We start from the raw sequence: 21,879 nt of genomic DNA, 5'->3' as shown, positions 1-21,879 counted from the left end.
AATAGATAGATAGCAACCAATGAACACAAGGGAAGCCATGAAGGGTTTCCCTTCTCTTGCATTAAGCCCATGAACCAGAATACTTACAATTAATAAAATTTGATCCTCTCTCTCCGACACTGTGCAGTCCTACAAGAACAAGTGCAAAGAAAACAAAACTGATTGAGGCCACAGGATTTTTGAGACGGCCCCAGTGAAAGCATCCTGGAACTTTTGTAGTAAAAGACCTGCCCAATGGAGTAAGCAAGCTTGAGCAGAAGCAGCCCTATGGAGTAGTAGCAAGCTCTTTTCCCTTCTTCCACAGATTGCTGGTAAATCCTCCCTCTCTTGTCCAAGCTTTCTACCTCTCAAATCGAGGATCTGCTACACACTCCTTTCCAGGTCATTTATAATTTAAAGAGAGACTACAAATCAACCAATAATTTTTGGTTCTAAATGCCATGGACAAGAAAGCATACAACACAAAAGCAGGATCACCAGAATCAGAGACACCCTGGGTTTTACCTCTATTTACAGCACTAGACAAAAGAAAACAACTCAAGTTTCTTCCAAAGGAAAGAGCCTTCCAACTTCCTTTTGACAGACAAGTATGGTTTGTTTACTTGTTTCTGTAACATTACATGATGAGACACCTTTGTTATGCTCCCTTTTGGGGGGCTTTCTACAGGATCTTGGTATTAAGAGCCTTACATTCTCTTTCCCAGCCATCGGTCCACATGCCGTCCCTGTGCTTCCTCCCAGATCGGGAGCAGTTTCTCAACCAGCCCATTATCATTAAGTCCCTAAAGCTCATTCCACAGATTCCAAACACACTCCCCATTTTAAGAGGTTACCAACAATCCTACCTGCAGGAGCTTCTCTGAGCAGACTTTGCTGCCTCTGAATGTGAATTCATCTTTCACTGGGCTACATGTAACTGAAAATGGAGATTTCCCCACATTCTACCACCCAATCCTGACCCCGATCCCAAAGTGTGACTCACAGGATGGTTATTTCTGCGAAAGACAACTCACTCAACTCTCCCCTGACAGTTCTGTTTACCTCCCTCTTTGCATTCTTTCCCCTCCCACCCTTTCTGGTTAGATGCCATTTCCCTCAGTTCATTCCAGTTCAGAACGCGATTCCTCATCTTCTGTCAGCCAACTCTGAGCCAAAGAGCGTCATGCTCCACAGCCCCAGCATGGATGGCTTCTCTACTCCATGTGGGGTCATCCTCTAAACTTAAAGCTAATTGCCCATCCCTCGTACAAACAGAGCTGGCCAAAGCGACCCCAGAACACAGGCTGACTGCTAGGGAACCTTTTCAAATCAAATCTTTATTGTTACGGTCATTCGACCAGCAAAACACAAAGTACAAAAGCTGTACATAAAAGCGAGCTATACATAAAAGTGAACTTCATCAAATAAAGTAATAAACTGTTGAAACATAAAACAGAACCATACCACCAGAGTTCATCCATTACATAAAACTGAGGGCTCCATGCATTATAATAATCTAAAATTTAATTCAATCCAACCCAATATCTTGTTTCTCAACATTTCTTATCCTAGTCTTATTAGCCAGAACAGAACACTTCGCCATGTTATAAGATACTACATCCCAATGGTCTGTCAAAAATAATTCCAGATAGAATTCCAGGGAAACATTTACACACTGCTGATTTAAGAGATTTCAAGAAACCCTGGGAATTACAGTTCAGCAGACTAGCTAATGCCAGCAAATAGTTCAGAGCATCTATTCCAGAGCATAATGCTCAAGATTCATTTGAGGGGGAAACCGTGACAGTCAAACTAGTGTAAAGTAAACTTGTGCCGGTGAGTCGGTGTTGACTCCTGGCACCCACAGAGCCCTGTGGTTGTCTTTGGTAGAATACAGAAGGGGTGTACCATTGCCATCTCCCACACAGTTTGAGATGATGCCTTTCAGCATCTTCCTGTATTGCTGCTGCCCAATAAGTGTTATACCATTGGGGATTTGAACTAGCAAAGTCTTGTTCCCTAGGCAAGTTACTTCCCCGCTGTGCCATTAGGTGGCTCAAACTAGTGTAAAGGTAAAGTGTGCTGTCGAGTCGCTTTTGACTCCTGGCGCCCACAGAGCCCTGTGGTTGTCTTTGGTAGAATACAGAAGGGGTGTACCATTGCCATCTCCCACACAGTTTGAGATGATGCCTTTCAGTATCTTCCTGTATTGTATATATATAAAATACACACACACACACACACACACACAATATTCTATATAACCTATGTGCCACAATAGAACATCATCCTAAATTATTTAAATTATTTTTTTAAGGTTTTGTAAATTGTGGACAATGCAAGTCATTGAATGGTACTAGAGAAAGACAGGCTGTTCTGGTAGCTCCAGGTCTTAACACTCACATCAATTTCGGAGGATGAACACAACTGAAGAAAGCCCAGGCGGTTGTGCGGTTGGGGGAATCAGTCATGTGACTTGCCTCTGGGGGGGCCCCAAGGCAGTGGGCCCCCAGACAAGTGTCTCCCCTTGCCCTATGATAGTTACGCCCCTGTTCCGAGTGCTGTGGGAGCTAGATACCAAATGAGAGGCCCACGTGCACCCTGGAGTGCACATGCGCTTCTCATTTAGTCTCCAGCTCACACAGCGTAGGGAAGTATGGTTGCCTCTCTCTCCGCTCGAAGGAGGAGGGAGCCAGTGGAACTCATTAGCACTACGCATGTTGGATATTGAGCAGGGAGGGTGAAGAGCAGCGGCTGACAGGGACTGACTCGGTATAAGGCAGTTTTTAATGTTCTGTTCCTTAAAACTACGGGCATAATGAAAAACAGCTCGATAGCAAAAGCAACACCACACAGCTGAGGTGTTATCCTTACAGGCATAGTCTGAACAACTTTACCTTCTGGATGGTCTCCACCAGATTTCCACAGAGCCAGATGATGTCCCGGCTGGCTGAATAATCATTCAGGTGAGAGAAGAGGTACCTAGGAGTAGAGATCAATAAGCACCAGTGCTACAGATTCTGCCATACAGGTATCATACAAGAAGACTTCTACAACACTACAGTAAAATGGGCAAAATCAAAGCAGACCACTACCAATGATAGTGTCTATGTCCAAGTATAATGTCATACCTCAGAGTGGGGATTGCAAGGAACTAATTCACATTGATTCAGCGGGATACCTTTAGAAGACATCTATTCATAGGCATCAACATCCTCCATGTATTAGTTTAATTTAGAAAGCTATTATTAGTTGGGAGCTTGGTGCAATAGGTTATTTGAATATATAGAGTAATGAATACGTTTCTATATATGAAATGCAAGTTAACCAGTCTCCCATTGTGTTTCTGTTAATCTATTGCCTATTCAGACATCATGTTGTACATGCATACAGCTGTCTGTACACATTTACATGTTTTGGTGTGAGCGACTGTACATTTTAAAAAGCAAATCTGGGTACAGGCCCCCTCAAATGCAAGGTACAGATAGAAAGTGTAGTATTGTATGTGCATGGAACACAGTGTAAATAGTTGTACATGCATATGAGTGTACACTCATACACTGTATAAAGGTTGCACTGTACTGTTAGAGTGTTGGACTAGGACCGTGGAGAACCGAGTTCAAACCCCATTCAGCCATGAAACTCACTGGATGACTCTGGGCCAGTCACTTCTCTCTCAGCCTAACCTACTTCACAGGGTTGTGGAGAAACTTAAGTATGTAGAACATCGCTCTGGGCTCCTTGGAGGAAGAGCGGGATATAAAATGTAAAAATAATAATAAATAATAATACTCTAACTGTTTTCTCATGCTTACTCTACGTATTTGTCCTTGCATAATATTTGCAATGTAATATATTTCCAACTGAAAATGTCGTCAGTGACCAAATATATTGGCACATCACTCTCTTTGAATCTCTCGGTTCTGTATGCATGAGGTCTGAACTACCCCACTTTTGTAGCATGACACTCTGTGGCAATCTCGATTAGACCAGGAGTTCCCAACCTGTGGCACTCCAGAGATGCTGCTCTCTTCTTCACCACCACCCCTGCCTCTGCCCCAGCCACAATTCAGAGGTCGGTTATGCACTGGCGGGGAAGGGCAGTTCCTCCCCAAGAACTGGAGTCCTACACTGGAGGTGTCTATACCAAAAGAAGTATGCAAGGGAGGGAAGGAAAACCTGCCCTTTCTCCCACCTTATCTGACTTCTTTAAGCAGTTTGCTCACTTCTAGTACCAGAGTTGAGCCAGCTAAAGGGGCAGCAGGGAAGCAACCTGCCTAGAGAGCAGGAGGCTGTTGGTTCAAAGTTCGAACCCCCACTGGTGTGTTTCTCAGAATATGGGAAACTCCTATATTGGGCAGCAGTGATATAGGAAGGTGCTGAAAGGCATCTCCAAGATACAGATGAGAGAGACTCCTGCCTGCAACCTTGGAGAAGCTGCTGCCAGTCTGTGTAGACAATACTGAACTAGATGGACCAATGGTCTGACTCGGTATAAGGCAGTTTCCTATGTGTGTTGGAGTATTTTTATTTTTATTATTTTTTACATTTTATATCCCGCTCTTCCTCCAAGTAGCCCAGAGCGGTGTACTACATACTTATGTTTCTCCTCACAACAACCCTGTGAAGTAGGTTAGGCTGAGAGAGAAGTGACTGGCCCAGAGTCACCCAGCAAGTCTCATGGGGATTTGAACTCAGGTCTCCCCGGTCCTAGTGCAGCACTCTAACCACTACACCACAGTTCAAATCCCCATTCAGCCAACTGCACTGGGTGACTCTGGGCCAGTCACATTTCTCTCAGCCTAACCTACCCCACAGGGTTATTGTGATACACAGAACCATGTACACTGCTCTGTACTCCTTGGAGGAAGAGCAGGATAGAAATGTAAATTAAAACATTTTTTAAAAAATCTTAATCATGTAGGAACAGGGCTAGTCAGAAAATATTACTCAAATTGGCCCACGTGCCAAGCCTAAAATTTTCAAGATCACCCATGAAGCCCTTCCAGGTTTTCTATATCAGCCACAGTTGTGTCAGTTGATGGATATTTTAGTCTAACAGCAGATGTGGAGCCTCAGTCCAACCACCCCTGTTCTAAACTGTTCCCCTCCATGCCTTCACATTATTTCCATGTATGACTGCTTCCCCACATCATCCCAAAAGATCCAGAATTGGTAGGAAACAACATCAATACCTGTTGAGCCATAAGAACAGGCGTTTGGCTGCTCCAGTGAGCTCCACAACATGGGCCAGGAGGTCAGATGGCTTCTCAAGAGACTCCCCATTGTAGGTGCTCACTTTCCTGTGGCTCAGGATGAAAGCCTGGATTGTCTGAATGACACCCTGCAGTTTCTCCGTAAGTGTCCGCAGGTTGGACGTCGCTAGCTCATAATTCTAGAGAGAAGGGAAAAGCCAAGCGACCTCAGTGAAAGAACCATCACCTGCCCCATTCAGGGCAGGGCAGCATATATATCGAGATAAAACTCCTACTAGCTGCAGCAGTGAAGAAACGTGACTTAAGAACAGTGACCCAAGAAGACAAATTCTAAATTCCATGGATGTCCATAATATACACCATTTCTCAGTTCCCCCGAGTTTATCTACCAGAGGGTGTCTTTTACTACTACAAATATTTATATACCACTTTTCAACAGAAGTTCTCAAAGTGGTTTACATAGAAAAATAAATCAATCAAGATGGCTCCCTGTCCTCCCCAAAGCTCCTAATTTAAAAAGAAACATAAAGTAGACCCCAGCAACAGCCACTGGAGGGATGCTGTGCGGTGGTTGAATAGGGCCAGTTGCTCTCTTCCCCGCTAATCACAGGCAAATCACAACTTTTAAAAGGTGCCTCTTTTAAGAAGCCTCTTCTATCAGGGAAAGATTTATGAAGATGCACGTAGGGCCCACTCGTGAGAACAGTGGCACTTAAAGCTAACAAGCGTTTTTGAAAATTATGAAAATTCAACACATTTTGGAGCTGGATGTCTAAAGTTTGACTCCTACATGGAGTGGGTTCAGACATCAAACGGAACCATGACTGGCAATGTTAGGTATAAACATATTATATCTACAAGGATTGCCAGACCCTGAGGGGGTGAGATGATAGCTTTACTAAGGCCCCATGTCATGATCAATAAAGACAGAACAGTGTGGCCCCTGCTTACTAAAGAACCTCTAGGAGTAACTTTTTCTGACAGTTCCCAGATCTTCAATTACAGCAATGAGCCAAAGGTCTCATGAGCATTTATGACAGTTCACTCACCAAGACGCAGAGCTGTTCCACAGCTTCCAGAAGCAGCTCTTGATGGCCAATACGGCTCATGCCCAGATCTTCCAAATCTCGATAGGACAAGTGAAGCAGACCCTTTCCAGTCAGACCCCATGTCTCAAATGGGTAATCTTGTAACGCTGGATCCAGTCCTAAGTACAAGAGAAGACATGTGCCGTGGAGACCTTCTTTGTACGGTCAGGACTTCTGGCCAGTGGCATCTGAAAGCTGTTGCTCACACTCGCCACTGGCTTATCCTTTTGAAAAAGCTCATGCTAATAGCACAGAGAAAATATCTGGGAATGGGGGTGGTGGGGGAAGTAAGGAAACCCAAAGAGTGCAAACCAGATCAGAAAGTTGAGCAAAAAAGTATTAGGGAGAGTGCGAATCCATAATACCCTATGCCTGGTGAAGAATCTACAGCAGCAACTGCTGCTGCCCTGTTCTATACCTTTGTAAGGAATATTCTTATCCTCCTGTGTTTGCTTTCTCCCTGGTGCCAGTTCACACATCACATGACAAATGCATTTGCCAAGTGAATAGCAGCATTGGCAGTGGTGAATACTGAAGATGAAAACTTTCTGGTGTACCCAAAGTTTGAGTTGGGTTTTTAAAAAATTGGTATCCCTTCAAAGCCTGATATGCGAAGAGACCCTGAATCTCATTTGCTGTACACATGTGCAAACGCACGTGCACACACACACACCCCGTATTCATGATGCATGAATGCCTCTGCTAATTGGGCAAAGCGGCATCTTTTAGTTAGTACTACTAGTTACTATGTTTAAATCTCACTCTTCCTCCACAGAGCACCGTACAGGGTTATATTTATCTCCTCAACAGCCCTGTAAGGTAGGTTAGGCTGAGAGAGAAGTGACCCAGTGAGTTTCATGGCTGAACAGGGATTTTAACTTGAACAAGGGTCTCCCTAGTCCTAGTCCAGCACTCTAACCACTACATCACACCAGGCAAAGAGGCATCTTTTAAAGTAGCGCTGCTCTTAGCCCTACTTCGCTTTCAGCTCTCAGGGGGAGAGCAACTATTTCTATTCAACTCAGCATAGCGTCTTTCCAGTGGCTGTTTTGTAAGTGCGCATGTATGTGTTTAGATTGCAAGCCGCTTTGGGACAGGGAAACATCTTCTGTTTTCTTTTTCTATGTAAACCATTTTGAGAACTTTTTGTATATACTTATTAACAATATATAAATAAATACTCCCTTTCTAGAGCTTATTAAATTTTGCACAAATATAGGATTTGACAATAGCTCAAAACCCCAGATTTCACTTTTTAAGGCCAACTTTCATGGAGGCTTAGAGGAAGAGCTGGAGTAAAAAAGAACAGAGACAAAGGATAAGACAAGTCTGGTGTATAAAAACTGACAGCAACTGATCTCAAACATCAGCTCAGCTTGCCACAATTCAATACTTTTGTGATGGGGCTGTAGTTTGGGGGCTAAGGATCTGCTTTGCAGGCAAAAAGTTCCAGGTTTGGTCCTGGCATTTCCAGGTAGGGCTGGGAAAGATATTCTACTGCCAGTCAGAGTGGACAATACTGAGCTAGATGGACCAATACAGGCAGCTTCCTATGTTCCCAAGACTTACGTTGCCTCCTTCCCAAATCCAGCATTAAGGAGATGCAAGCTAAATTTTGTAAGCAAAATCCTCCTCACACTCACCCACAGCATTTCCCCCTCATGTTTTCCATCTCTGTTCCTTGTCCTCCAACCTGCTGATTCACAGAGCAGGTGAGAAGAGCTGGTCTTGTGGTAGCAAGCATGACTTGTCCCCTTAGCTAAGCAGGGTCCACCCATATAAATAGTAGACTAAACATGTGAGGACTGTAAGATATTCCCCTCAGGAGATAGAGCCACTCTGGGAAGAGCAGAAAGTTCCAAGTTCCATTCTTGGCAGTGGCAGCATCCCCAAGATAGGGCTGGGAGAGATTCCTGCCTGCAACTTTGGAGAAGCCTCTGCCAGTCTGTGAAGACAATACTGAGCTAGATAGACCAATGGTCTGACTCAGTATATGGCAACTGATACAGAAACTATATCATTATATTATCATTATTTTATCTCTTTTAGCTTTAGTAAATTTTAGGTTTTTAGCTTATTTAGTTTTAACGAGTATATTCTATCTATTTAAAACTGCAGTCATTCTTAGTTTTAGCCTTTTGATGATATGTACCAATATGTATTTTAACTTGCCTTTTAAAATTGCAATCATCCTTAATTTTAGATTTGTCAAGTTATGTACAAATGATGTACCATCACTCCATCATAACAACATCACATAACATGTAGTTTTTAACCTGTATCAATTTTATGCTGGTCTCAGACCGTAATAAAGGATTGATTGATATGTTCCAATTACATTGAGAAGGCAAAAAGCTGAGGAGAGGTGGCAGCAGCAGGTGCCACAAACTGATCCCATCATCCCCATCATCTGAGCAGGTGCCACAAACTGATCCCATCATCCCCACCTCCAATGGCCGCAGCTAAGGATGATGGCAATTGCCATCCAACGACACCTGGGGACCCACATTCGCGAACCCTTGTAAAATCCTTTGCTAACCCCTTCCAGCTCACATCTGGAAAGCTCAAGCATGTTGTGGCAATCACAGCCAAGCTTGGGGGAAGTGGCTTCTCTTTCAGCCCCACTGTGCAGGCTATAGTCCCCACAGAGGTGCTCTTACCCCAGGACTTTGGGGCCAAAGCCCAGGGCTGCCACACACCCTGGGGGCCCCCAAATCCTCTTTAGTCTATCATGGGTGGTGTGGATTGTGCCCTCAAGAACCTACTTGCCAAAAAAGAATGATGCTTAACTTGCAAGGGTGGGGGCGGGGGGGCGCTCCAAAGGCCTTTAGGTCCAGGCTCCAAAATGACCTAGGTGCACCTCTGAGTCCCCAGAGAATCTGCAAACCCTGCCCAGTGCAGGAATGCATGCAATTTCTGTGGGCACGCACGGCCAAGCCGACTCTCTTTCTCTCTTCCCACACTTGGCACCTTTTCCATTTCGATTTGACGGTCCCTCCTCCTAGCTTCTTTCAAGGGACGGGCTGTGTGGGGCCCAAGGCGGCAGCAGTCACCCCCCAGCCGCAGCCTGGATTCCCAGTGTTGGATCAGCCACCACAGACGGATTCCCGTGCCCGCCCACCCCCAGGTTTGCATCCCCCCCCCGCCTTCACCTCACCTCTCATCCAAGCCACCACCATTTGAGGATTCCAGGTCGCGATAGGCTCCATTGTCTGAGCCCTCGCTATCTGGACACTCCTCTTCGAGGAACACATTTCCGTACCAGGAAAATCTCGGGTGAAACCCAAGACACACCTGCTGCAGTTTCCAACAGGTAACTTTCAACTGGGCTTCTGGTTGGCCCACCCTCCTGTCACTCAGCAGCAAGTCCCGCCTCTCCAAAATGCTGGTGCCCGCCCCCTTGCATTCCCGGGAAGTGACTAAGAATCGTCCCGCTGTACCCAACCCCTTTGGGGGCGCGGGGGATTAAGAGGGGACCTTTCCAAATCAGCCCCCACGAGCGCACCCTCACCACCCCCCACCAGTGTTAACAACTTTCTGGCTGCTCAGAAGAAGGCCCTCCCCTCCCCGGTCTGTCTTATTTCAACAGGATGCAAAACAAACCAGTTTCTCTACTTACTCCGAGTTTCTTAAGGGTACAGCGTATGGATTGAACTGAACTTGGCTGCCAAATGCATTCATCTGAACTTGACTGACAATCCTTTCCAAAACGTCAGTTCCACTAGAATAAGGGTTGATTAGCTGTTGAGGAAAGATGCACAATATAATTGCGTAAAGAGGCACCCTTTTCAAGTGCTTGCTGGCTTTCTTATATTATTTCTTATAGGAAGCTGCCATATACTGAGTCAGACCCTTGGTCCATCTAGCTCGGTGTTGTCTACCCAGACTGACAGCGGCTTCTCCAAGGTTGCAGGCTGGAGTCTCTCTCAGCCCTGTCTTGGAGATTCAGGGTAGGGGTGGACTTGGAACCTAGATGCTCATCAGTGGTTCCCAAACTGGGAGGCTCCAGATGTTGCTGAACTACAGAGTTGCTGGCCCCTAAAGGGAATATATTACAGTGCTCACGCATGTAGTCTCCCATTCATATGCAACCAGGGCAGACCCTGCTTAGCTAAGGGGGTAACTCATGCTTGCTACAACAAGACCAGCTCTACCCCTATTTAACCAGAGCAGCTACCCCTATTGAACCCATCACAGCATCCTTCCCAGGGGCTTTTGCTGATGTCTCTCTTGGTTTCTTATCTTGTGTTTCTTGTTAGATTGTGAGCCCTTTTGGGACAGGGGACCATTTTATTTATTCTTTCTATTTGAGAAATGATTTGCTTTGAGAAACTTTCTTGAAAAGAGGTATACAAATAGTAGTAGTGCAGAAAGAAAGAAAGATCACCATTCCTAGTAAGATTGTATTATTTAGGAAAAGATAACATTTCTCATTCAATAAATTCCAGGATATCCTACTGATCGTATGTATGTCAGGAGTTATTTTATTAGGGCTTTCTCTCTAACAAGCATGTTTAAGATTGCAGCCTTTGAATAATGGAAGGATAATATATATTTATCAATATTATTAATATTTCTGTAACTATTCTATACATGCTAAATTGAAGCAGAACAAAAAAAAATTTAAATAATTAAAATAAAAATTGTAATATCTTCCAATCTGCCATTTATTTATTTATTTGACACATAAAACAAACCAAGAAATTTTAACAGTTTCACATAAAAAGATCTTTTTTCACATAAAAAGATCAAATTAAAATACCTTTAAAAACTACCAAATAGCTAAAAAGCTTGGCTGAAGAGATGTGTCTTTAGTTGTTTCCTAAAAGCCAACAGCGATGGAGCAGCTTGAATCTCCGCAGGAAGTGCATTTGGCAGCTTTGGGGCAAGAATAGAGAAGGCTGAGTCGTGGTACCCTCAGACAAACCTACCCTGAAGATCTTAATAGGCAGCAGGGTTCATAACAATGAAGGCGTTATAGTCTCTTTTAAAATTATGTATCTTTTAACATGTTACTGCTTTAATTATTAATTGTTGTAACTGCCTTGAGCATAATTGGAAAGGTAAGATATATTTTAAATAAGTGTGTGTGTGTGTGTGTGTGTGTGTGTGTGTGTGTGTCATGAAAATTTATATGCATAAAGTATTATCACTAAGTATATTGGCTTGTCAAAATGTAGACTGTAGGTTCCTCAGGGCAATAACTACTTTTTACTTCTATTATTTTATAAATAATCATGTACACTGATAGCACCACCTAATAAAGACAAAGTTCCTAGTTTCCTAAAAAAAGTCTATCATTTATAATTATATTATAATATTATATATTATAATAAATATAATAAATTCTATATTATAATAAATATGTTATAATATTATAATTAAATTATATAATTATAATTATGAATTATAAAAAGCATATATTTTAGGAAATTAGGAACACTGTATAGGTCCTTTTAAAACAACCTCAGGCCAACATGAACAAAACTGCAAACCAGATGGAGCAGGTATTAACTGTATTTGCCAGTACTATTATGGACAATAGATAATGTACAATGTGAGCTAAAGTTATCAGCATTGCATGATGTGTGCCAGATTATTTTAGTGATGGTAATTTGAGGATCATAACTATGTGGATGCTAACTCCAGAATCTGAGCCAGATGCTTTTGTGGGAACATTACTTTCAAAACTGCCAACAGCTCTGAAATAAAATCTATATGTCTATAAAAATCTTTATGTCTTCAAGTAATAATCTACTCAAAACAGATGCAAGATTTGTCCCTCTGTATCTTTACTTCTAAACAACCACTAGAGGGAGATAAAACAGCAGGTAGAGAATGCTAGCAATAATCTATACTAATCATAAATTAGCAAAAAAGACATTGTGTTGTCTGTTTTGTGCAGTTCTATGGAATCTCAGGAATTCCCCAAAAAGGCAGTTGCACCAGTGTTCTTTGGATCAATGTTCCAGAATCAAAAGAATTGTTACAGAAATTCCGTGTATTTCACATTATTGCATTGGGATACTGACAAGCACTTCCAAATTCCAGCTTACCGTCACCAATTTGTTCTTGTTTTCTATGAACCCAGTCTACATTTATGCGACAAGAACCAGCAGCATATACTCATAAGCCTTTGCAGAACAGATTTCCACTCCAGATCAATATTTTACTACAATGTGATTTTGATCCAGACTCGTTTCCTGTGCTTTTTTAAGAAATAGAAAGGTACCATTTCAGATTTTGCAGGGTATGTGTCATTTCATTTCCCTATAGTATTATTTTAATTCTTTCCAGCATTGTTTCTCTAAGTCAACTTGTAGTCTGAGCACTTGGTTTTTATTTGTTTTTTATCTGACTGTATCCATCCCGTCCTAGAGCATCATACAATCCTGAATTTGTAAGATTGCATTTGGGGAAACCTTTTAGGTGGCCTGGCCTACTTCAGGGGCAGCAATGTATTAGAAATTGTGTTTCCACTACAGTTTCCACCATTCCAACCCAAATTCTTCTATTTTTCTTACCAGGCATACTTTACTACTACAGCTGCTGCTGCTAATAAATATATATTGCTTTTCAACAAATGTTCACAGATAGATAAGATAAGATAAGATAGCCCCCTGTCCCAAAAGGGCTCACAGTCTAAAAAGAAACATGGTAGACACCGGCAACAGCCACTGAAGGAATTCTGTGGTGGGGATGGATAGGACCAGTTGCTCTCTCCCTGCTATGTATAAGAGAATCACCACTTTCAAAATTGCCTCTTTGCTCAGTTAGCAGAGGTACTTTGCTGCTTGTACCTGCCCTAGAGTTGCTTATTTGAAAAACACCACTCTCCCACACACAAAATACGATTCCAATCCATTGCTTGTGTCTCATATATTTGGGGGCTGCCTGGATGTCTGTCTTTGTGCCAGTAGTTTTCTGTATCTATTCCCCATTAGTTTAGGGAGTTGTTAAACTGTGTCTTTATGCACTTTTTAATATTGTCTAGAAATGAGTCCCTTTGGTGCTCTCTATCTGAAATTTGGCAAGCAAGATCCGCTGGAGGAGTCCTCAAATGCTTGAAAAGTCCATGTGGATTGGCTGGAAAGTGGCAAAATTATATAGGCAGCCCAAGTGGAGGTGGTTGTTTATTTGTTTTCTTTGTTTGTTTGTCATATTCATATACCTCCTGATATATACAACTCTAGGCGATGTACGCAATCCAAATTATAATATATTTTTAAAAAACACTTTCACAGAATAAAAAAGTGAAACAATTAAAATAATGTAACAGGATGAAAACAAGTAGCAAGTTTAAAACTAATTTTAATTAACAGCCTGAGAAAACAGGCAAGTTGTAGCAGAAGTAGTGAGAAAACAGGTGTGTCTTAAAGGTCTTTTTAAAATTAGTGCCTTGCTTTCCGCATGGGTCAAAAATATTGATAATTCAGTTCCGTCTGATGAAGAGTCCATTCAACTCACAAGTTTGCCTCATGATAAAAGGAAGATTTAAGACTCCTGTGATGTTTAACAGCTGCTTGCAGTGTGTTTTATGACTCAAGCATCTGAATGATGAAATACAGAAATGAATTCCCCTTTTGTAGGTTCTTATCTTTACCTTCACTGACTTTTGCTCACCATTCCTGCAATGAATGTGGCTTGGTGCCTGCCTGGGGAGGAGAGCTGGTGTTGCGGTAGCAAGCATGAATTATCCCCATTGCTAAGCAGGGTCTGCCCTGGTTTGTATTTGGATGGGTGACTATATGTGAATGCTGTAAGGCTGGGTTTCTTAACCTTGGGCCCCCAGATGTTTTTGGACTACAACTCCCATCATCCTCAGCCACAAAGGCCATATCTGGGGATGATGGGAGTTGTAGTCCAACAACATCTGGGGGCCCAAGGTTAAGAAACCCTGCTGTAAGGTATTCCCCTTAAGGGATAGGACCGCAGCTCAGTGGTCCATGCATCAGAAGGTCCCAGGTTCAATCAGGTAGGCCTGGGAAAGACTCCTGCCTGAAACTGTGGAGAGCTGCTGCCAGCCAGTGTAGACAGTGCTGAGCTAGTTGGACCAAGGGTCTGACTCTATATAAGGCAGCTTCCTATGTTTCCATCATGCATCTGGCTTGATGCCAATGAAAGTCCACTGCTGGTAATTCAACATGAAGGCCTGCTTGAAATCTCAGCTGCACTACAGTGTAAACTGGTTCCAGGAGGATTGCATGTGCAGCCACACACAAAAGTGCCCACAAGTTTTTTTACTTCCCAGGGGGCAAAAAACAACACCCCACAAACAACTTCCTCTTCACTTGCGCGAATTCACTTGCGTGAATTGCGTGCGGTCGGCAGAACAGCAAAAGCTGATCTCTTGTGACAGCTGCTCCCGGGGCTGGCTGTGGTACGGATCGTCATCAGACAGGGATGGGAGGAGGCGATGTTTAAAAGCTCCGTAACACGCAGTCTCCGGGCAGTCCTGCAGGAATGCACGCACCAGAAGTCGGGGCCAGACCCCAGCGAGCGGTTCGTACACTTGTGCCCATCACCTTAGCGCCTGAGGAGGAGGTGAGTGGGAGGTCAGGAGAGCAGGCTGGGAGGCCAAGGATGCTTTGGAGCAATGGGGAATTGAGCATGAGCATTGCACCCGAGCGAGGGATGCATTCCATTCCAAACACCACCGCTGACTAACGGTGCCCTGTAGTGAAAGAGCAGTGCAAATGAAATAACAAATGGCGTCCATTTAATTCTAAAACAATAATTTACACTTATAGCAATAAGGTGCATTCAACAAGGGTGATTTCTCAGGACAATCAACGCACATCAGCACTTACCCCCCATTTCTGCTTTATGCCACTGTGTTCTAACCAGTGTTCTCCCTTTCTTTTCTCAGCCTGAAGCAACCTAAATAACTGGACGAAACTGTGAGATTGGGAAAAGGCAACTACGACTCCACCCATCTCTCTTCCTCTGGGCTATGATCTTCCGCCTCAGGCATTTAACCCCAGGGTACTTCCGCCTGCTACAGGTGAGCTGAATATTGCCTACCTTGTTTAGCATTCCACTTTCTGAGGGGCCCTGTCTAGAAAATAACCATTCACATTGGCTCCTATTCCTTTTCCATGGGAAGTTACCTTCACCAGGTCAAGCCATTGGTCCATCTAGCTCAGGATTGTCTCTACTGATTGGCAGTGGCTTTCCAGGGTTTCACTTTCCCAGCCCTTCCTGGAGATCGCAGGGATTGAACCTGGGACCTTTTGCACGCAAGCAGATGCTCTAACACTGAGCTACGGCCCCATCCCCTAAGGGGAAGATCTGAGAGCAGATCATGCTCACATATAATCACCCATCCAATTTCAAACCAGGGTGGACCCTGCTTAGCAAAGGGGGACAATCCATGCTCGCTACCCCAAGACTAGCCCTCCCCTCAAGCAGATGCTCTTTCACTGAGCAGCAGCTCCATCCCCTAAGAGGAATATCTTACAGCAGACAGTGCTCACATGTACTCACCCATCCAAATGCAAACCAAGGCAAACCTTGCTTAGCAAGGGGGAGAATTCATGCTGACTGCTGCAAGACCAGGTTTGTTTAGTTATTTATTTAACCTATTTTTATACCATCCAAAACTTGCGTGTCTGGGCGGTTTACAACAAGAAATGACAACAGAAAAGTTAAAACCTTGGCTAAAATAAATGTCAGCAAAAAGTTAAAACATGACAACAATTTAAAATTTAAAAACAATATTTTAAAACAATGTTAAAACCATTTAAAACGGCATTTAATTAAAAGCCTGGGTGAAGAGACATGTAAAGATTTTTTTAAAATTGTCAGAGACGAGGAGGCTCTCATTTCAGCAGGGAGCACGTTCCAAAGCTTCGAGGCAGCAAAAGTTAATTCATGGTGTGCGTGTAAACCTTTGGGTTGATTCACACAGTCAGAAGAATCCCAGCTTGCTGAGCTGTGTGCAATCTGCGGGCACAACCCAGATTGCTGAGCGGCATGCATTCTTGCAGACTGAGTCATGTGAACTCAGGATTTTCCCTCCGATCCCGGATCTGCTCTGCAAGGCAACTGACCAACATTTAACCAGGATCATTAACCTTAGATCATGACTTGGCTGACTGATCCTGGTTAAAAGCTTGGAGAAGCCAACCTTGGAGAAGCCACTGCCAGTCTGTGTAGACAATACTGAGCTAGATGGGCCTGTGGTCTGACTCAGTAGCTTCTTATGTTCCTATGCATATTGAGCAAATTATGCTGCAAGTCATTTGCATCTTATTTATTTATTTGAGAGATTTGTATACTTTCCCCTCCTTCTCTGCCCTCCCATGTGATCGGATCCAGAGTAAAATCCAGGCCGTGCATTTGAAATCCATGTAAATCCGGGTGGAATTTAGCAGCCGGGTAGAGGAGCCAAAATCTGGGGGTTACCCTGAATTTTGGGGGACATGGCAACCCTACTTTAATCTGACTTGACCACATTGACCAAACTAAGAGAAGCTAGAACACAGCAATCGGTTACGGTCAAAGGTTCCTGATTTTATGTACTTGATGACATTTTAGATTTTGTTTCCGTTTTTGTTTTCTTTCTTTACTGTGTATATTCTGTGTTTATTGATGTTTGATCTGAGATCGTAAATAAACAACTAACTCTATGGCTTTACAGTTGCTGTTTCCAACTGTCTTTTAAATTAAATGTGGTTTTGGGTTGTCGTTTTTGTGGGTTTGCATTTCATTTCTGTGCTGGCCGCTCTGAAATTGGTCTCTTAAAAAATAATCCTCTCTTCATAATCCTCTCTTCATATATTTTTGAGCCTCTCAGCCAACGTCGTCACCCTCTCATCTGGGAGATTTGTAGATCTTCAAGTAGCAGCTGCACAGGGGGCCCAATCCGGGTCAGAACTGATCTGGTTCGAAATAGAGAATGAAAGGAGAGTGCAGGAACAGAACAGAGCTGTACAGCTCTACCAGCTGTTGTTGAACGACAACTCCCAACATCCCGAGCTTCAGTGGCCAATAATCAGCAGAGATGCTCTTACCCCCCGGACCTTGGGGCCCTGGCCTGTGGCCTCCAAAGGCCTGGGGGGCCTCCTGCCACTGCCGTGAGCCCTCCCCCCACCGCTGGTGACATGAGTCTTCCTCCCTGCCGCTGCAAAGCCATGATGTCACAGGCTTGCGACACTCTAACTGTGGAAGCGTTCAGAGGCCACTGAGCTGGAGAGTCAAGCTCAGCGGCTGCTCTTGCTCCGCCCACCGCCATGGTGGGGGGGGGGGGGCCCTGCCTGCCTCATCCCCCACCTGTGAACATGGCGGCTAGAATATTGGTGGTTCAGCCTCACAGCCGTGGGGGAGGGGAGGGGAAGCTCGTGGTCCAGGTGCCGAGATTACCTAGGTCAGGGATTCTCAACGTGTGGGTCCCCAGATGTAATTGGACTTCAACTCCCATAATTCCCAACCAAAGGCCACTGGGGCTGGGGATTATGGGAGTTGAAGTCCAATAACATCTGGGGACCCACACGTTGAGAAACCCTGACCTAGGTGCACTGCTGATAATCAGGGGTGATGCTGGAGTTGTAGACCAAGATCTGCAGGGTGGAAGAAGTTGTGAAGCCCCCGGAATAGGTGTCTTTCTAACCCTTTAATGCTGTATGTTCTTGCTGAAAACTGCACTCTTCCCAGACTGTTGGGGGTTCCTGAAGTGTATACTGTATACGGATGTATTTATATTTATATTCTTCTGCTTTTCTTCCAAGGAGCTTGGGGCAGTATACAAGGTTATTTTTATCCTCACAACATCCATGTGAGGTAGGCAAGGCTGAATAATAACTATGTCATCCAGTGAGCTTCCTGGCTGAACCAGGGTTTGAACTTGGGTGGGTCCTCCTTGTACCAGCTGGGGTGGTCAGCACCATCCGTGGCATGAAGGCACATTGCAATTTTTGACAAGGTCTACACCCCTAGAGATGGAAAACTGGTGATAGAATTGCAATACTTTCAGCTTTCTGGGTGTTATCATGCTTGTATTGTCCTGATGATCAGGCCTGCTGTGGTCACATTTGCAATGATGTTTATAAAGCTTTTTGATGTTTCAAAAACACAAAAACTAACATAAAATTTGATCGATGCCTGAGAAATTGAGATGAGAATTGGCGATCACACAGTGGAGAGAGTACAACAATCGGTTCATTGTTACCCTCACCCTTTGCTCTGTGCAAAAATGTCTGCAACTCGACCCTAATCATTTGTGGGGTAGAAGTAAAGAAGGGGTGATAACATACAGAAAGCTGTAAGGACAACCATGCTTTCATCTGTTCCCCATCTCGGGGGCAAAGGTAAAGGTAAAGTGTGAGGTCGATTCCTGGCGCCCACAGAATCGGTGTTGACTCCTGGTGCCTACAGAGCCCTGTGGTTTTCTTGGGTAGAATACAGGAGTGGTTTACCATTGCCTCCTCCCATGCCGTATGAGATGATGCCTTTCAGCATCTTCCTATATCGCTGCGGCCCGATTTAGGTGTTGCCCATAGTCTGGGAAACATACCAGCGGGGATTTGAACCAGCAACCTCTGGCTTGCTAAGTCAAGTCATTCCCCCGCTGCGCCATTAAGTGGCTAGATGTTGTCAAAAATGACTATGAGTATTTGTCCCCTGAGGTGGCACCGAAGGCCAAAATCTGTGGGCCTGGCCCATGGCCTACAGCCCAATGCTGCATGAGGCAGCTAACACAAGTAACAAATCAGTAGGGACAACACAGAAATAAGAGGAACTTATTTCTCAAAATCACATTTATTTCCTGCGGTCCACAGCAGGGACCGCACCAGTGATGTAGTTGCCACTCCAGAAGTGCAGGCACTCTCCATGACAGCTGCTATGGCGGCGTTCCGTCCCTGCACGTTCTTCCTCCTCTACAACCCTGGAAACATAGAAATAAGAGAAAGACAGGCAGCAGAGCACTATAGTTGGTAAAAACTCGCTCAACAGTGGGATTCCATTAAAACCAGGTTTAAAAACCCCGTGGATACAAACAGCAGATGAAAACACTAAAAAGCCTCTCTTCAAAAGGAGGATCTTCAAATACTTCTTTAAAAAACCCAAGAGAGGGAGCCCAGCAAAGTTCCTCCAGGATATCCAGCTCGAATGGGTGACGCCTATGTCGGGATCCCTCCCTCCCTGCCTTTGCATCCATGCACGCACGCACACATGGCCCTGCCCTCAAAACAGGGCGTCTGCTTCACTTTCCAAGCTCATGATCCTAACAACGGCTGGCTGGGAACTCGTGTCCTGTCACGCCAGCTCAGCTAGGCGTATCGATGGAGCTGCTGCCGTCGGAGAGAAATGCAGCACGCAGAGCCATGTGAGGAGATGCTGGGCCGGGCCTGTAGAAGCCTGTGCTGTGTCGCTGGAGGCTGCAGTTGTGCCGAGTGTCATCTGGGACACCCATCCAGGGACATCTTGGCACCAGCCTTAGCATGTGCTCCGCACACAGGGCGGCCAAGCCTCTAAGATTGGCCAGAAGTTGCCAGGAATCAGTACCAATCTCCAGATGACAATCTCTGGAAAACTATCCCAGAGACAGAGGAGCATCTACATGATTTTGCCTTTGGAGCAACCCCACACCCACACCCACCCACCCCCCCCCCACACACACACCCCTCTGTGACATGGCAACTGAACTCACAGGAATGTAAGGATATTAAAAAGATAGATACAGATATAGATATATATGCAAATACACATTAGCAGAAACATTTCAACACTCAACATATTCCCATCCCACATATTTCTTTCTCTACTCCCACCTCAGTCTTTAAAGAGGGCTTGGAGTCCCCCAGATTTTTTTTTTTTTAAGTTGTTGGAGATGGGGAGGCTCTTATCTCAGCAGGGAGTGCATTCCGGAGTCTTGGGACAGCAACAGAGAAGGCGTAGCCACCAGATTAGCCAGTGGCAACTGCAGATATTCAAACCTCTCCAGCTGGTCTCAATGGGCAGTGGGGCTCATGGTGAAGACGGCGTTCTCTTCAATATCTTAGGGCTTTGGGTTATGGAGTTTGCTTTCTCTTTTCATTCACACAGATGCAGCTGGCCAGTGCACCTGAGTCAGAACCTCAAGACCGATTGGTGAATAATCTGGCATTACTGTTGGCCATTATGGGGTTAAGCCTGTCCTACTACAGCGTCCGGCAAATGAGTGAAGAGGTCAAGCCACAACCAGAACCATGACTCTTGGCTACCAGGAAGGAGTGACTTGGAGCAAAGGAGTTTCCAGCAAGGCATATGCGAAAGAGGCAAGGTTGGGACTCCGGCATTCCCTTTGTGGTCCAAGCGTCGTCCATTCGGTACCCTCAGTATGTGCTCGTCTGGGCTGCTTGTTCTAGGATTCATGTTGCTATCTCTTCTTGTCTTGTGATGGAAGGGTCAGCTCCCCCTTCCAGCTGTACTAGCATGACTCTCTTCTCCTGGATCCTCATTAAAAGGGTAGACCCATATATTTCCCAACATGCATCACCCTGGTTTGATGGGACCACTACCTTTGCGTCCTTTGCGTCCATAGCGGCAGTTTGGGCAGCAGCATAGCACAGAGAGGAGCTCTGTTCCTGAGCTCCTCACTTCCACTGTGCAAATAATTTTTTTTTTCTTCACCCGACTATCGCGGGCTGGAGTGGGTAAGGTGGGCTCGGGCAGCTGGGTGGGCGATAGGCGGGGGCGACGGCCTTCTCATGGGCCCTTTTGACCCGTAATCAATTGGGGGGAGGAGCGGGGAAGGGGATTTTGGAAAGCTGGGAGGGCGGGTGAGCGGGTGGCGGGAGGACAGGCTTCCCCTGCCGCCTCTTCCCCCCTCAATCACCGGCCGGGCGGTCTCTGGAGGCGCCGCTGCCATCCTCCGCGGCCAGCCCGGGCCCTTCACGGTCGGCTCTGTCCCGGCGGCCTCCATTGGCCTCCATTCCGTCCCCCGTCTCCCCAGCTTGGTTGCTGTCTCTTCTGGGCGAGGCGGCGGCTCTGCCGCCGCCTCGGCCAGTTTCCCCCGCCGGCGCTTCTCCGGCTTCTTCAGGGCGGCCGCTTGTGGCCGTCCAAGATGTCCGCCGGGTGCTGGCGGTCGTGTCTCCCTTGCCCTGTTCTGGGCCTGCGCTTCGCGCAGGCGCAGAACAGGGCAGGGAGGCACGAACACACGCTTGGTGGCCGTCCACGGACAGACACCAAGCGTTTTATTAGAGAGGATGAATATGGTATTGAATATGAATACCTTAGTTCATGCAAGGTATTTTAAATAGAGAATAGAGAGAGAGAGAGAGAGAGAGAGAGAGAGAGAGAGAGAGAGATCCACGTGGCAGGTGTGGGTTTAAAAGGTGGGTCATGTAGGTCTGAAAAGGTTGAAGATTAGTGCCTTATAAGATTCCCAAAGGAAGGTGATTCTGGAGGGCCATGCTCTTCTCAGATTTAGGGCTAGCTCAAGGCATTTTGTTGCTGAAGAGAACAAAATGACTTCCCCATTTATAGTGGTTAAGGAATAACGCACTGAGGCTATTCCCATTCTGAGACTTCTGGGGGCTGGGAGGTCACTGATTCCCACCACCCCAACCAGCTCCATGACGGAGCCGGTAATTGTGTGGGCGCCCGATCTGATC

At 45.2% G+C, this 21,879-nt stretch overlaps 1 protein-coding gene and 2 long non-coding RNA genes across 5 annotated transcripts in view; 1 reads left to right on the top strand and 2 right to left on the bottom strand.

Annotated features, from left to right (window-relative positions):
* The window catches only part of CNKSR1 (connector enhancer of kinase suppressor of Ras 1), a 39,391-nt gene extending 29,409 nt beyond the window's left edge, over positions 1-9,982 (bottom strand). Inside the window, exons 1-5 of one of the 3 annotated variants that reach the window (XM_053268761.1) lie at positions 9,903-9,982; positions 6,245-6,402; positions 5,175-5,374; positions 2,877-2,961; positions 88-129 (exon numbers count right to left, since the gene is read on the bottom strand). In XM_053268761.1, the coding sequence (XP_053124736.1) occupies positions 88-129; positions 2,877-2,961; positions 5,175-5,374; positions 6,245-6,304 (387 nt within the window). In that variant the 5' untranslated portion in view covers positions 6,305-6,402; positions 9,903-9,982. Of the gene's footprint in view, positions 1-87; positions 130-2,876; positions 2,962-5,174; positions 5,375-6,244; positions 6,403-9,440; positions 9,750-9,902 lie in introns of those variants that run through there. The other 2 variants (XM_053268760.1, XM_053268759.1) reach the window with 2 other exon arrangements.
* Positions 9,983-12,294: 2,312 nt separating this feature from the next.
* LOC128333138 (uncharacterized) lies at positions 12,295-20,752 on the top strand. The gene is made up of 3 exons (XR_008310858.1): positions 12,295-12,533; positions 15,153-15,287; positions 20,330-20,752. It is a non-coding gene; the product is annotated as an uncharacterized LOC128333138 (long non-coding RNA).
* LOC128333139 (uncharacterized) lies at positions 19,024-20,420 on the bottom strand. The gene is made up of 2 exons (XR_008310859.1): positions 20,056-20,420; positions 19,024-19,169 (listed from the first exon to the last, which is right to left on the bottom strand). It is a non-coding gene; the product is annotated as an uncharacterized LOC128333139 (long non-coding RNA).
* Positions 20,753-21,879: the final 1,127 nt, after the last annotated feature.

Source organism: Hemicordylus capensis, chromosome 7, assembly GCF_027244095.1.
Source record: "Hemicordylus capensis ecotype Gifberg chromosome 7, rHemCap1.1.pri, whole genome shotgun sequence".
Classification (NCBI taxonomy): domain Eukaryota; kingdom Metazoa; phylum Chordata; class Lepidosauria; order Squamata; family Cordylidae; genus Hemicordylus; species Hemicordylus capensis.
This window is presented reverse-complemented; position numbering and strand designations above follow the sequence as displayed.